We start from the raw sequence: 15051 nt of genomic DNA, 5'->3' as shown, positions 1-15051 counted from the left end.
CAACAGCCATTCTGTAAAGCTGTGGCAATAAAAATGGTATAAGTAAATAAATAAAAACAGTTCACCAAGACAAGTGCAGAAATGTTTTTATTTTGTGGTTATGACGAGAAGACTATTGCGTTTAGAACCAACAAACTCAACAACCACGAGTCAATAATTCAGAGATTACAGTTTTAAGACTCCAACATACTTCCAAAAACAATCATAGATTTTGAGACATTTGTAACTTTGATTCTCAAATATACACACCAAAATTTGTTTTTCACCATCTTGATAAGCCGGTTGAGCTCTATCTGGTAACAGATGTGAGCACTTTGAAAGTTAGCAACCGTGAATTCTTTTTGGTGGTCTGTACCACGCAAACGCATTGTTGATAGAATTTTATCATTTTTGCACCATATTTGTTGGTCATTTACACAAAACACATGGTTTCTATGGGAACCTTGACAAAGAAAAGTATTCCGTCACAAGTACAGCTTCACACAATCCCTAATTTAAAGAGCGATGCAGGAGGAAACGGCTAAAGATGCAGTGTAACGACTAAACCGGACCCACTTGGGTAGAGAGCAAGTGTAACAAATAAATATTTCAAGTATAAAACTCTGGGAAACACTGTCCCCGATAAGTTGTTCCACTCTTCCAAGTGAAATATGAGAGACACTGCTCCCGATAAATACACATGTAAAAAAAAAACTCTCAAAAAGAGATAGCACACCACAACAACAAACAAAACACACGTGCTTGAGTGTATAAAAGGAAAGAATCCACTTTGGTTGGTAATCACTTCCACAAATACACTCTCACCCAGTTTTACACACCTAAGCAGACATGAATCCTGAAACAAAGGCCTCGACACACCGGTCGTGCAACACATGAAAGTGGTCAGAGGCAGATCCAAGCACACACACACACACACACGCACTCGGTAGATAAAAACTACCTTCATTATTCATCATTATGAGAAACACTGTTCTCGATAATGTATTAGTTATGGAAGACACTGCTCCCGATAATGCAAATCATCAACTCTAGTGCACACTTGACTGACAATGCTTCCTGGGATCGAACTCGATTCATTTCTGTCGCTTTGTACGAGGAGTCGCGTAATGCAGGAAATTTCAAATAACCAGGTCTCCATCAGTAAGTAACAGTTGAGGGAGTCATTTGTGTAGCAGATGCTGCCGAAGGATCAGACAGTATAACCGTCATAATTATGGAAGACACTGCTTCCGATAATAAAAAAAAGGAAAAGACAAAATCAAAAGTAGCTGAGGCCGCTGACAGACACAAAAGGGGAAACAAGGGTGGGTGGGTCATGGCTCAGGTTTTTCATAGTGAACATTAGCATCAGTAGTTCCCTCTGCAGATCAAGTGCTGACATTGAAGCTCCTTCACATCTACATCTATTGAACTAACACACACATGCCCGCACACACACACACACACACACACACAGAGCCAGAGCTTGAAGCCTAGGCTGCACTGTTGATGTCCCAGATGTCTCCCACCATGGCGTTGGCGCAGCCTTGCAGAGTCCAGGTGGCGAGAGCGAGCTGGACACGGAGCTCTTCCACGTCGTTGGTTGTAGTGATGGAAGACAAAGTGTGAGAGCCACGACCCTGCAGGATGTGGCGGAATGGTGTGGTTATTGGGGACACATAGGGAGACAGCAGGCCATGTTCAACCTATATGAAAGGACATGAGACAAAAATCAGTTTACACATTGTTATACTTTATATAAAATATCTTCAATATAAATCACTAATATGTATGGAGGCAAAAGATGGTTTCAATTTAAACATAGTAGGAACACAGGTATAAAATACATTACAACCACAAATAAACAATAAAAAACAAGTGTGAAATATAATAAAATAAGTACAGACAACAGTGTACTAATCAAACCCATAATATAAACCTTACTCAAGACTGAGATAAGGGCATGATTGTTCACTATTGCAATTGTTAAAAAGTGTCTTGTGTTTAGTTATAGAAATAATCCTATGCTCTTAAACACGCACCATGTCACTGAATGCATCATTTGCGTGTAAGAAGCTGTGCAGATAAGGTTTACTGACATCATGTTTCTTCTAGTATAACTCATCCACATATCATTGGTTGATTTATTTTAAGTTATATATCTAAAAAGCAATATTTTCCTTTTTTTATTTTTATTTTAAGTGAAACATTAGTTTTAAAACAATTGATTTGAAATTGAAAAGTTTTTCTTGTGTCTGTGTGTTTTTCTTGTGTTCAAAAGCCATACAAGAATCCAGATCTAGGCTTCTAGCTCCGGCAGAACAGATCCGACCGAGTCTTCAACACCAACTTACACGCATGAGCCTGTCGTTGAGGATGCGACAAGCCTCTGCTTCGTTGACGTCAGTGTTGAGGATGGCAAGGTTGAGGTCGGAGGCAGCTCGCATGAAAGATCCTCGTGCGGAAGTCAGCCATTTGGAATTCACACTCTTCAGCTCTCCTGACTGGAGAACATAGAGGAAGATACAAGAGTCAAGAGCTGAAATACCACACTTGAAAGTGAATGTACAAACCCTTGAGAGCTCGTTGACACGTTTGTAAACGTCGAACACTGCTTTGCCCAAAATCCTGCCGTATTTGGTCACGTTTAGATCGATCACATGGTCATGGGCCAGACGAAGAGCAATCCGTCCGGCAAACTGGGCCGCCAGGATGGACAGCTGGCTGGTGCGCTGGTTGGTCTGATAGTTGAGGTGATCTTTGTTGTCCAGGTTGGTTCCATAATACGAATACACCTCAGTCTACAAGGATTATAAAAGTGCTTTTGTGAAGACACTTTTGCTTCTCAACGGTTTAAGATGTGTATATATATATATATACAAACATTTATTTTTATTTTTTTAAGGTGATTATAAGTACTGCTATTAAGGCTTAAGGCTAGAATTAAGTGAAAAAAAGTGGCAGAAAGAAAGTGTTAACAATAAGATTGATAATTAAGAAAAAGAAAAATCGAAATTGTTGCTCTGGTCATTAGGTCTCTTAAATGATCAAAAATTCTAGAATAACATTAAAGATAGTTATGTTCATTAAATCTGGCTATAAATGAGAGTAAACACACTCTTTTGCACATGCTTTAAACCTAGGTGGCGCTCTAGCAATAAATAAATAACTTGGCTATGTCTGTTCTTGTTCTGTAGGCTGGCTGATTCTTTAATCTAGCTAATTTCCTGCCCTGTTACAAGCAGTTTGAAACATGCATACATTTAATTAAAAATTAAATAATGTTTCTTTGTACCATCTCTTTGTGTAAATAACTATAATAGAATTTACAACATTTAAAAAACTGCAGCTCAAAGTGACACATTTTTATGATACAATTAATTCCACATATCGTTAAGATAGAAACATGATTAGAAAAGGTAATCAAGAGTGATACTTGGATATATATTAAAATCAAGAATTGGATGTCATGACTCACATTGGGAGAGATGAAGTGGAAAGAGATGGATGGAATGCCAGAGAAAGCCACAAATGGGTAGGAGGGGTCGTCCAGTGACATTGGTCGGATTCTGTTTCATGGAGAGAGAGTCATTACTACAAAGAGAGACAACATAATGCAACATTCACTTTTCTGTATTTAAACATAACAGATTAATCATACTATTGTTAAATAGTGAATTAACTATTGTGAATTTTAAGACATGTGACCTCTCTCTGCAACTCATCTTTTTACTTACACTTTGGACTCCCAGTCAGTTTCTCCCATCAGCTTGTACAGAGTTCCAGAGCCAGTGGGACTGTCCACCTGTGGGTTCAGGCAGTAGAAAAATTAAACACAATCTGAAAAGTTGATGAGTCAGCAGGATGGACATTACCTTCATCATGGTCTTCTCCATGAGACTGTGAAGCAGTGGACTGGCAGAGGCGATGAAACTCCCACGACCTTTAAGGGATAGAATATCATCACCCTTCTGATGAGAGGAACATCAGTGATGTACGTACCCATGACCACACCGTCCAGGCTGATGTAGCTGACCACTCTTTTGTCCAGAGAGGACATGTAGGCCTGAACACATGCGCAATATTCAAGTGAGCACATTGAAAATAATCTAATGTACTCTTGCAAAATGTTCAGGCATTGAAGTGCGTATAAAAAAAAGGAAATACAACACTATATGAAGTTTTTTGTTACCCAGGCCTAACGATGAGAGGTTCAGTAGAGGTCATTTACTCAAGGACAGTAGTTGAAAGATTTAAGCAGCGATTTCCAATTACAACTGAAATAGGCAATTGCCGACTCACCTCCAACCATTCAGTGGCACCAACGCTTCCGTATTCTCCAGCGCTCCAGCTCGCAAACACCAGACTACGCCTGAGTTTGACTCCGTCTGATGAAGCAATAGACAAGAAAACAAAGTTAAGGAGGTTCCCCCCCATCTCATACATTCCACATTTTGAGTCAATCTAAATTACTGCAGTAACATTTGAAACTGAACCAAAATAAAATTCTGGGAAACACAAGTTTTTCGAAGAAGTGGTAGTTACCCTTCGTCACCATCTCCTGCAAAGCCCTGGCCAGCTCCAGCAGCACCGACGTTCCCACCGTGGCCTGGGCGTAACCGCACCCCCATGCATCTCTTTGTGCTCCCAGAACAATGTACCGATCTGCAGGTCATGTGTACAGAACAAGTTATTTCCAGGATGGCAAAACAAAAATTCCAGGCGTGCGAGAAGAGTCTGACCAGGATCGACGCTCCCCTCGATGACCCCGAACACGTTGTTAACGCCTCGATTGATCAACACGTTGTTGACCTCGACCGTGATGTTCTTTGTGCCGCCCAGACTGTAGCTCACGTCTCCGATGCCACCTTTGAAGTTAGAGGTAGAAGCAGGACCACCGATTTTCCTGAGGCAGAAGAAAGATTTGAATTAGATGGACAACTACAGTTTTTTTTTTTTTTTACTGGAATACAAGCTTTGTGCATCGTCTTTTTCAAATTGAGTTCAGACATCTCAGACATGGCTGTGAAGAACCTTTATCCAGGTTAGCGCCATTATTTTTTGCAGTCATCTGATCTCAAGGTTTTGTAAAAGGTTATTTGAATTTGTTCCAAATATGTGGATTAATCATTGGATTAATTATAGGTTTGCGAGCATTACTGGGATCTATGAAGTGAAATGTGTGGAAGCAAACTGCCTGAAGGTTTCCCCATCGCATCCCAAATCTTACAGGGTTTTCCACTCATCATCGATTGAGGACTTTACCGACTTACTGAAGCAAAGTTTTAGCGATTACTGCCGTCACAGTCTGAGCTGGGATCTTCGGAAGCCCAGAAGAGTTAATTGGCAGGAATTGAGTGTTGTTGAAGGACGGGAAGCCAGGAGTGAAGGGATCACCAGAGCCCAGGTGGACCTAAAAAGGTAGAGATCACGAAGAGATCAGAGGTCTGCTGAAAAAAAGGAGATACGCCAATAACAGCAGAGTGTGACGTTACATGTCCGAAAAGTTCTGTGTCAGTTGTGAACTCCTGAGGGTCTGGAAAGATCAGAACGGCGGCGACTCCTCTGGATTCAGCGTTCTTCACCTGAATGCCGAAGGAAACAGTTGGAATTAAACATCAATAGAAGGAGACATGGGAGAACATCAGTGAAACTCACTTGCTCAGCAAACGTGATTTTTCCAGCTCTCAGCAGCAGGACGGCATCCTTCAGCTCCACATTGCTCTTCATGAGAACATCCAGGTCCTCTTGAAAACCATAGCTGCCGTACACCAGCCTCCCCTGAACAATGGTAGGTGTCATTAGGTCCATTTATTTTATCGTTTTAAATGTCAATTTACTCACCTCGACTTTTCCGGTGGCACTGTAGGCAAAATAACCATTTGGTTTGAACACTTCTTCACCAAAAGTGATCAAATTGGGACGATTTCTGGAGAAAAAAAAGTTTCATTAAACTCACTTTAGACCGACTTCAAGTTAAAACTGGCCTGATTGAAGATTTTGAAAAATTATAAATGATCAATGAGCATCTTTAACCAGGTGAATATAAAACGATAAAGAAACATTAGCATTGCAACACTCCTGCCAACCGTTTCATGAAAAATTTAAAAATAATGCCGACAATTTAAAGAGTTTTATATAAAAATAATGTTAATGTTTTCTAAATGCCATTTGAAAACTTTTAATCTTCTATTTTCTCAAGGAAAACCTGATAATGCCTTGCACTGTTTAGACTGCCACACCAAAAACACATGACTTACTCAATGAACTATGAGAAGAAAGGACCAAACATCACAGCATTCTTAGTTTTGTCAATTTAGTTTTATTGACCGTTTTTCTCAGTTAAGAATCATTCTCTTGTTTGTATATCAGCCCAAAGAATTTCATTGGCTCAAATGATTCTATTAAATCATTGTAATGACGGCATTAAATGTATTCTTTTAATATATATAGATGTACATTTAGGCTCCACTCATTAAATCTGTCATTTTATCTTAAAGAGTATACGCGTTCAGTTTGTGTCCATCAGGGGGCTCTAAAGTGCACCTAAGAGAAGACTCCTGCTTCACCCTCATTCGACAAGATAGGACTTGAAAGTCAACAAATTACTAAAGTTTTTTTTGTTTTTTTACACTCGTTATCTCTTAAAATATATGGGTTATTATGACTTAAGTTCAGAGAAAGTATATAAATATCTATACTAACGTTAAATATTCAAGTCTTTTCTTAAGCAGAATAACACTTTTGTACTAAACAAATGGTTGATATTGTGGCTGTAGATTGTTAAAATGTCTGACTCATATTTTTGCCACATTTTTTAAATCTAGTCATTTCCCACATTACACATTTTGACTGTGTAACGTAAACTTTTTTTTTTTTCAACTTTATAACAATATGCCAACTTAAAATGAAAGGGACAAGAAATTTGACCTTGGACCTAGAAAGTCTGAGTCTTTTTGTGCTTGACATTCAGTCAGTTAAACATTCAACAAAAGAATAGAATTCATGATTCACTCTTGATGAATGTATTGGATTTAGGAGAAACAATTTGTAACAAAAGTGTTTTTATGTGGTGAGATTAACTACCAGTAGAGGAAGCAAGCCTTATTCCTACAGATCAAGGCGGGTTAAATTAAAACCATTGAATACAATTTCAATTTAAGCCCAACTAGACTATTAACTAAAATTGGATAATTTTTAAAAAGAACATAAACTACTCACTGTAATATACTGACATAGAATATTTGTGTAAAATAGGATGACATTACTATCACGTCTAAGAAGATCTGAAGGTAACAGCACATGTACCTGTCTGGTTCCTGCAGCTGAACATTGTGAAGGTCTGTCCACGGTTTCATGTCCAGTCTCTTGAACTCTTCAAAGATGCGTTGGGCCAGAACCTTGTCATCATTGGTGCCGGCGACTCGCCTGGGAACATCGTAGTCCCTGCAAAATAAAAACATTTGGTTTTATAGTAATTGATTTGATGACAGACACCCAATTATTAACAGATAAAACATGAAATAATGATTTACTTCAAGGTTTTGTCAAAGTTCTCGTCTTTGAGTTTCTTGGTAAAAAGATCAGCGATGTTGGACCAGCTCAGCTGGAATGGTTCAGGAAGTGCGGGTTTTGGAGACTCTGGAATGTCTGTGGCCTTCATCAGCTCGGGCACTGAGTCGCAGGGGACCAGTGAGATTTTTGGTTTCCTGTGGATGAGGTAGGCCATCAGGTATCCTGGAAGACGGAGTTAACAAAGTGCAAGATTAAGAAAGACGTCACGATTATTCAAAATTATATTTTTATTGAACATTACATAAACAGCATACTTCATAAACAAGAAAAAGAAAGACATAGAAAAAATAAATAACTATAATGTAATTATTTTACTCTTCATTAAATCCAGCGTAAGAGTGAATTACAAGAACCGTTTTTATTGTAGTCGTTATTAGTGTCACTAAAACTAGACGTACATCCTCAGAAGTGGTTATTTAACAATTACCATTTTAGATATAGTTTGACTCAACAAGAACTGATGCAAGTCAGGTTTTTCAGTTAAATGTCTATTTTTGTTACGGTAATTCAACTCCATGAGGTCGGGTTCTAACGATTGGTTCTGCTCTGTCATGAGATCTCTGCATCGATCCGTCATGGATCGACTGGTTATTCTAGACCTTTGTCCTTTAGCTTTTCTTCACCATGTTCGGACTCTAGTCTATGGGTCCGAACTTTGGTTAATGAACAAGATTCAAAGGGTGTCTGGACTCTCCCTTAGACTGGGCGCCACTTTCTGAGGATGTTCCTCACATGTACAATAGGGCTTTTTAGCAGATCCAAGATCAAGTGGTCTCTCTAATACAGGTGTCACCAACATGGAGCTCATGAGCCTGTTCATACAATAACCATCTTTATATCTTTAATTTTGTGCTTCCTTTCTTGTTGCCCTATTGGTAACTGTTGAAAAATCATTTCCAGGAATATAAATGACCATCCTACCATATTTTAAGTAATTTCATAAGCATTGGAATTGCTCACAATTGCTCTACTGTGTTCACCGAGAAGAGCTGGAGGATATTTCTGGGGAAAGGAAAGTGTGATTTGAATGCACCACCCTCAAGGGTGTGCTAATGTGACGTGGTGAAAGTGTTCTCAATGAAGAAATAGTCTTGGTGGAGAAAGACATACGGTAAAATAATCAAATTATTTTATATTTTTAGGAGGTCATATTCCATTTCTGAACATTTACCCAGCCCTATGTGGAGCTATACAGGTCTCCAGACTAACTTTTTGACCTAGGAGCACTGCCCTAGGTCAAAAAGGGGGTCAGCAACTTTTACAACTCAAAGATCTATTTGGACCCGTTTCCCACAGGAAAGAAAACACTGGGAACCCCAAAACCTCTTTTGATTTTAAATATAAATAATACTCCATATAATGTTCACTTTATTTGTTTGCCTTTGTGCTATATCTTAAATAAACTATAAATTAAAATAAAATGTTAGTTAGTGATATTTCACCCAAACCTACTCACCCTCATGTGAGTTGAGATTATTTGGAGTAATCCATTTCCCTCCAATAAAACACTTAAAAACCTCCAAATATGAGGAATTGTTTCCAAGAAAATTAAATAAATCTATGTTGTTAGTGGATGACCAGGCCCGCAGCCTAAAGCTCTCGTGTCGAGGCTTTAATAGACATTACATACGAGCAGTATGGAGGTATATGGATGTTTTTAAGTGTCTTTTTGGACGAAGATGAAGGCCAAGACAACTGAGCTCCAGTCGCTACATTAAAATGAACCGACATGTTTGTCTCCAAAAAGAACAGATTACTCTGAAAACAATTTCAACCCTTAGTCGACATAAGGGTGAGTAGAAAATGAGTGAAGTTTGAATCTTAAGTGAAATGTAACTTTAAGCATAGATAATTATCATAAAAATGTTTTGTATATAGATGTACTACAGTTTGTCCTGATGAACCGACTCATGTTTGTTTTGAACTCTTTTTTATGTAAAGCACTATGTGACTCTGAAAGGCTATATACATTAATAGACATAATAATTGCATCACCATCACCATTATTATCATAGGTCTGCATACATTTGAAATTACATTTTTTAACAAACTAAAGTAAAATACTATAGCAAAATACTATAATACAGGAAAGGTTTTGTTAAATGAAAGGTAAACTGTTCTGGGCGCATGTCCACCTGATCCGGGTGCACTCTGGAGCCGTGCTATAGTTGTATTGTTCTTGTAAAAAAAGATGACCTACCAAGAAAAAAGATGGTCATCATGGCCAAACCGAAATAGAGAATGGACCGTCGGTTCTGAGGTTGTGGCTGGTGGATGGGGGAGTTATCAATATCCTCAGATTCCTCCAGTTTGACTTCAACGTGTCGGTCTCCATTCTCCTCCTCCTCGGGCTTACGAAAGAACCTCATGTATTGACGAGCTTTCATCTTGAAAGAAAGACACAAGTTTATCGAAGCACTTGATGAAAGGCAACAATGAGACCGACTCACCATGTCGTCAAACCGAGTCCTGATGCGATCCATCTGCGGTGCTATGAACCTGTGGGACAGCGGAGAAGAAAGTGAATGACTAGAAGGATTGAGGAGTGATTGTAAGGGCGTCATATTTTCAAACAGAGCTACTATTCAGTACCTCAGACTGAACGGGACCACAGTGTGCTCACAAACATGTAGGTGTGAGAGTCATCTAGAGAGGTTTTTTTTTTTACACGATTTATACAAAGTAGCATTTGAGTAGTAACCCTGCTTTCTGAATGGAAAATGGTCTTGTTACAGTAATGTTCCCCAATCTTGTAGAACTGGGGTTACAGCATGGTCTGGCTATGAGACCCATGACCCTTATGTAATAGTTTAAATATAGTTAGAACAAAATAAAAGCAGTTTATTTGTACCATGGATAACTGAAAGGGGCTTTTAACGCTGCTTTAGAGTTGTTGAAAAAACTTATTTTTCTTTGAGCAGTGTTCTTTATCTTTCCATTTAGATTGTGTCATCTCGCACCTTCTTTTTATTGTACTTCTTTCTTGTTTTATGAATCTATCATCTGTGTTGCTGTGTGCTGGCTGGAAAAACAATTTCCCAAAGGAGACCTCCAGAGTGATCAATTAAGTTCATCTATCTATCTATCTATCTATCTATCTATCTATCTATCTATCACAAAGCAAACAGAATGGATATACAGTATAGATTACAAGAAATATCTATACTCAAAAATAAAAAATAAATCATTTCAAGGGCAACTAATGGTTTCAACCAAGAGACTAAAATGATCTTCGACCTCTATTGTACTCATCAGTGTGTGTGTTTGTACAAAACTCTCTTTTCATATTTACATCACAAAATGTGCTGAAGCCCCGCCCACTTAAAACATTTAGTTTATTTGGAGATGAAATCTTTTTTATCCCAACCACACCCACTATGATTGTATAAACAAAGTGGGGCATAATCACAGCTGGGTGGAAGCAGAGTGAAGACTATTATTACAACATAATATAATGAATTAATCTCATAAGCTCTTGTTCGCCAAGATTTCAGGCAGGGGAGAACTTTATAAAGTGACAAATTCAGAACATCATCATGATGAGGGAAATAAGAATTTTTCTTTATTAAGTTTTTACTCCTTGTCATAAAGAGCAATAGATTTCCCCTTCCCCCCCTTTATAGAGATGCACACCCAATGACAACAGCTACTGCCTGCTGCATAGAAAAAGTCAGAATAAAAGGAAGTCATCATCAGAGCAGAACTGGTGTGGGTTTGTGGTGACAGACAGAACAAATGCCTGCACAACACAAAGTTAGGCGAAAGCCCATTTTAATGCAAGGCAGAATATAATCACAAATATAATCCTGGTATCTTCAACGGAGGCAATGGCCAAACTATAGTTGACAATATAAGGTAAGGTAAGGTAAAACTTTATTGATCCCTCAGAAGGTCTCCTTTGGGAAATATAGCCACAGAAAATACAGCAATTTCTCATAAAAAATATAAATCAAAATAAAATAAGAACAAAAACAAAGAGAAATAAAGAAAAGATGATACAATCTAAGTCTAAAGATAAAGAACATAGATCAAAGAAAAATAACAAAGACAAAGGATACAAAGACTAACATAGAATAGAACATCATGATACTTTTATTCCACTCCTGCCCCCGAACTATGATAGTGAAGTCCTTCACATGTTAAATGTATTTTCATTCGAATGTATTAAGCAACAAGCCAATATAAGAAAACCAACAATTTCAGGAGGAAATGGAATTTCGTGTGAAATCCCAAAAATGAATAGATACACTTTATTAATCCCTCTAGAGGTCTACTTCGGAATCCCACTTTGTCACTTAGAATTTGATTTATTTTTTGTATTTATTAATTTAAGCCATTTTAAGTATGCTAAGAAAGCCCTTTGGTGCAATACACCATTGTTACAACGTGCTGGAACAAGAATATCCATTCAAAGTTGCGCAAAGTACACAGATGTTGTTTCATGTACCCGTCGGAACAAATTAAAAGGGGAGTGAAGGCTTTGAATACGATTGACTTCTACGTATGAAGGTGAGATATCATTTCGTTCTCTTCCTGAAGCAGTGAAGCTTTAAATGTCAAAGCCACAGGAAACACAAATAACTCAGCTAAATCTAATCAACAACATCTTCAAGTTATCAGTCGATACAAAAAGACAACATACTTTGATGCATATCTGAAAGTCGCCTTTTGATACATGTTGATGTAATGTCAATTGGGAAATGGAAAGTATAATAATAAGCTTTAAAGAATAAATTTGTTTGTCAATCCGAATGTTATCCAGATAAATATGAACTTACGAATTTTGGGGAAAGGAATATATATATATATATATATATATATACAGTACATACATGCATATTAACTTTATCATCATCTTTACAAAGAGTTGCACTTGAGATATCTTGAGATTGACAGAAGGACTGGCTCTGTGGTTGGCATGAAGCTGGACTCACTGGTGACATTTGCTGAGAGGAGATCACTGGAGAAGCTACTGTCCATCATGGAGGATGACAGTCATCCTCTGAACACTTTCATCAGTGAACAGAGAAGCAGATGGAGTGAACAAATGCTCCTTCCCAGATGCAACACTAATAGACTCAAGGACTCATTCATTCCTCGTGCTATTAGTTCCGAGTTTGGAGTGGAGTGAAAGTATGACTCTTCTATTTTAATCTTTGCATCCTTTGTCTTTGATCTATATTCTTTACCTTTAGACTTAGATTGATGTTATCTTGCACTTTCTTTTCATAGAAATGTTGTTCTTGTTCTTATTTTGATTTTTACGAATCTATCGTCAGTGTTGCTGTGTGCACAATTTCCCGAAGGATACCTCCAGAGGGATCAATAAAGTTATATCTATCTATCTATCTATCTATCTATAGTAAGTAAGTAAGTATTTTTTATTTGTATAGCGCTTTTCCAGACCAGGGTCACAAAGCGCTTAAACAATCAAAACAATATTCAATAAAGTATGTACTTTAAAGGGCAAGATAAAACTGATAACACAACAGGAGTTCCAGAAAATCAAGTGAATTATTTCGGAACAGATTATATCATTGGTTACCATATTCAGATACTAAGAAAACAACTTGAGCTCTAGAGACAACAATCAAATCTTGATTAACCGGTATTTTCCCTGAAAAAAGTCAACGGAAAGTCAAAGAAGGTTATGTCACACCTCAAGTTGACACACTATGTTTAGCTTATATACACGACAGCCTGACGGCTCCTGACAATCTTGATGGTCGCTTTTGTTTCCTAAACATGCAGGTTCCTTGTTCGAAGCGTGTCAGGTGCACATGCTTCTGTTCAGGAAGTAGTGCCACTTTCAAGTGTTCGGATGATGCAACATGAGCTGAGGCTTTCAATAAAAGTAGATACGATCAAATTAACGGGAGAAAGGACTCTCACTTTGTGTCAAACCAAATAAAACATTTCATCAAAGAAAGAAAACTTACAGAAATATTCTTTTAGTTACACAACTCCACTGTAGCATCATGCAAGTTCATGATTTTGTATAATAATTTGAATCAACTAGCAGTTTATTAATACTATTTTAAAAGGTTAAGATTATTTCTATCAAAAAACAATTTTAAAGCAAATACTATAAACACGATCATGTGAATCATGTCATGTTCAAAGAGATTGATTGTTCTTTGCACCTGAACCTCACTTCCTGCTGCTTGTTCTCCAAATATAACGTGTTTTATAGTCCATCATATTTTATCCTATACTTGTATCATTTCTTTAATAATTGCATAAACACCATTAATATGTTTCTTGTGGGCAAAGGGAATCCATTTTAATGAAGTTACTTAAAGAAAACACGTTTTTCTTTTCTCCTAGAAGCAAATTAAAATATACATCAGATTCTAGTTAGCGATACTCATCTTCACAGTAACAATAATATTGTTATAAAACGTGTCATGATAAAATATAAAATTGGCAAATAGACAGTAAATTAAATGACATGCATGTACCACTAACTAGTGTGACGTTTACGTTCGTCTTTTTCTCCAGCGGTAAACACGACAATGCAGTTTATTACAACATTATTAAAATAAATAATTGAAGGGGAAATAACAAACCTTTCCGCTGCTAATCTTTTGTGTCGCCCTGTCAAAGAACGTGTGTCCTACTTACACCGGTCACTGTGAAGAGAGCGCTTCCTGCTACGTCACAATGTCACTTCATTTCACGTCGTCACGTACGCTTACGTCGATCAGCAGGAGCGGACGAATCGACAAACGTCGCGGGCGTCGAACCCCCTTTCTACTTTATGAATTTATATATTGATTTAAATCATTCTTTATATACTTTAATAAGAGAGAGAGAGAGAGAGAGAGAGAGAGAGAGAGAGAGAGAGAGAGAGGGTCACATTGTGCACGTTATCTAGAGTTTATCTATCAGTGTGTAATAGCAACATTATACCAGGTGATGTCAGACTTGTGCCAATATAACGATCAAACTGTTGCTTCCTCAAATTATAGAAATGGGAATAAAAAATGTATTATAGGATACCGTCAAGGAAAGTATGAGTCGGTTCTGTTCCTATCTATATTTACTGAATTTATTTAGTTATGGATTAGAAAATATATTCCAAGATGGTAATTGTAAGTAAGATATATTTTTGATCAGGACCAGGCTACTCCTTGATGATTCATCTACTTGGGCCCCAAGGGGCCAGTCATACCATGTGTTCAATTGCAATACAGCTGAAAAAAATCGAAATAATAAACTACCGTATGTTAATGGTAAGGTTGTCATATTAATATCATAAGAATATCAAATTGTGTGGGATCTTACCTACTTGCTTGACACATTGGCCCCTGCAATGGTTTAATGTCATTCAAGAGAAGTGGCGTCTTTGTACGAGCAAGAACAAATATGTGTCACGTGGTTATTTATTAATATCATTTTTCTTTAATGATACTTAAAAACCAACAAAGAAACGACTATATTATATTATAAAGAGGATCGTTTTTAAAATATAATTAATTACATTATGGTTAAAAA

General features: G+C 37.4%; 1 protein-coding gene across 1 annotated transcript; it reads right to left on the bottom strand.

Moving 5' to 3' along the window:
• Positions 1-69: 69 nt before the first annotated feature.
• Positions 70-14207, bottom strand: tfr1b (transferrin receptor 1b). Its single transcript, XM_087789424.1, has 19 exons — positions 14124-14207; positions 10005-10053; positions 9755-9941; positions 7515-7716; positions 7288-7425; positions 5824-5908; positions 5638-5760; positions 5475-5564; positions 5253-5392; positions 4722-4885; positions 4525-4644; positions 4282-4367; positions 3982-4045; positions 3855-3922; positions 3717-3784; positions 3458-3548; positions 2553-2780; positions 2334-2483; positions 70-1685 (listed from the first exon to the last, which is right to left on the bottom strand). Exons 2-19 carry the CDS (start codon positions 10035-10037, stop codon positions 1473-1475), a joined length of 2250 nt encoding a protein of 749 aa, XP_087645550.1. The 5' UTR covers positions 10038-10053; positions 14124-14207; the 3' UTR covers positions 70-1472.
• Positions 14208-15051: the final 844 nt, after the last annotated feature.

This window comes from Callionymus lyra, chromosome 4, assembly GCF_982586985.1.
Source record: "Callionymus lyra chromosome 4, fCalLyr1.hap1.1, whole genome shotgun sequence".
NCBI lineage: Eukaryota > Metazoa > Chordata > Actinopteri > Syngnathiformes > Callionymidae > Callionymus > Callionymus lyra.
The sequence above is the reverse complement of the archived record's forward strand: the minus strand, read 5'-3'. Positions and strand labels throughout refer to the sequence as shown.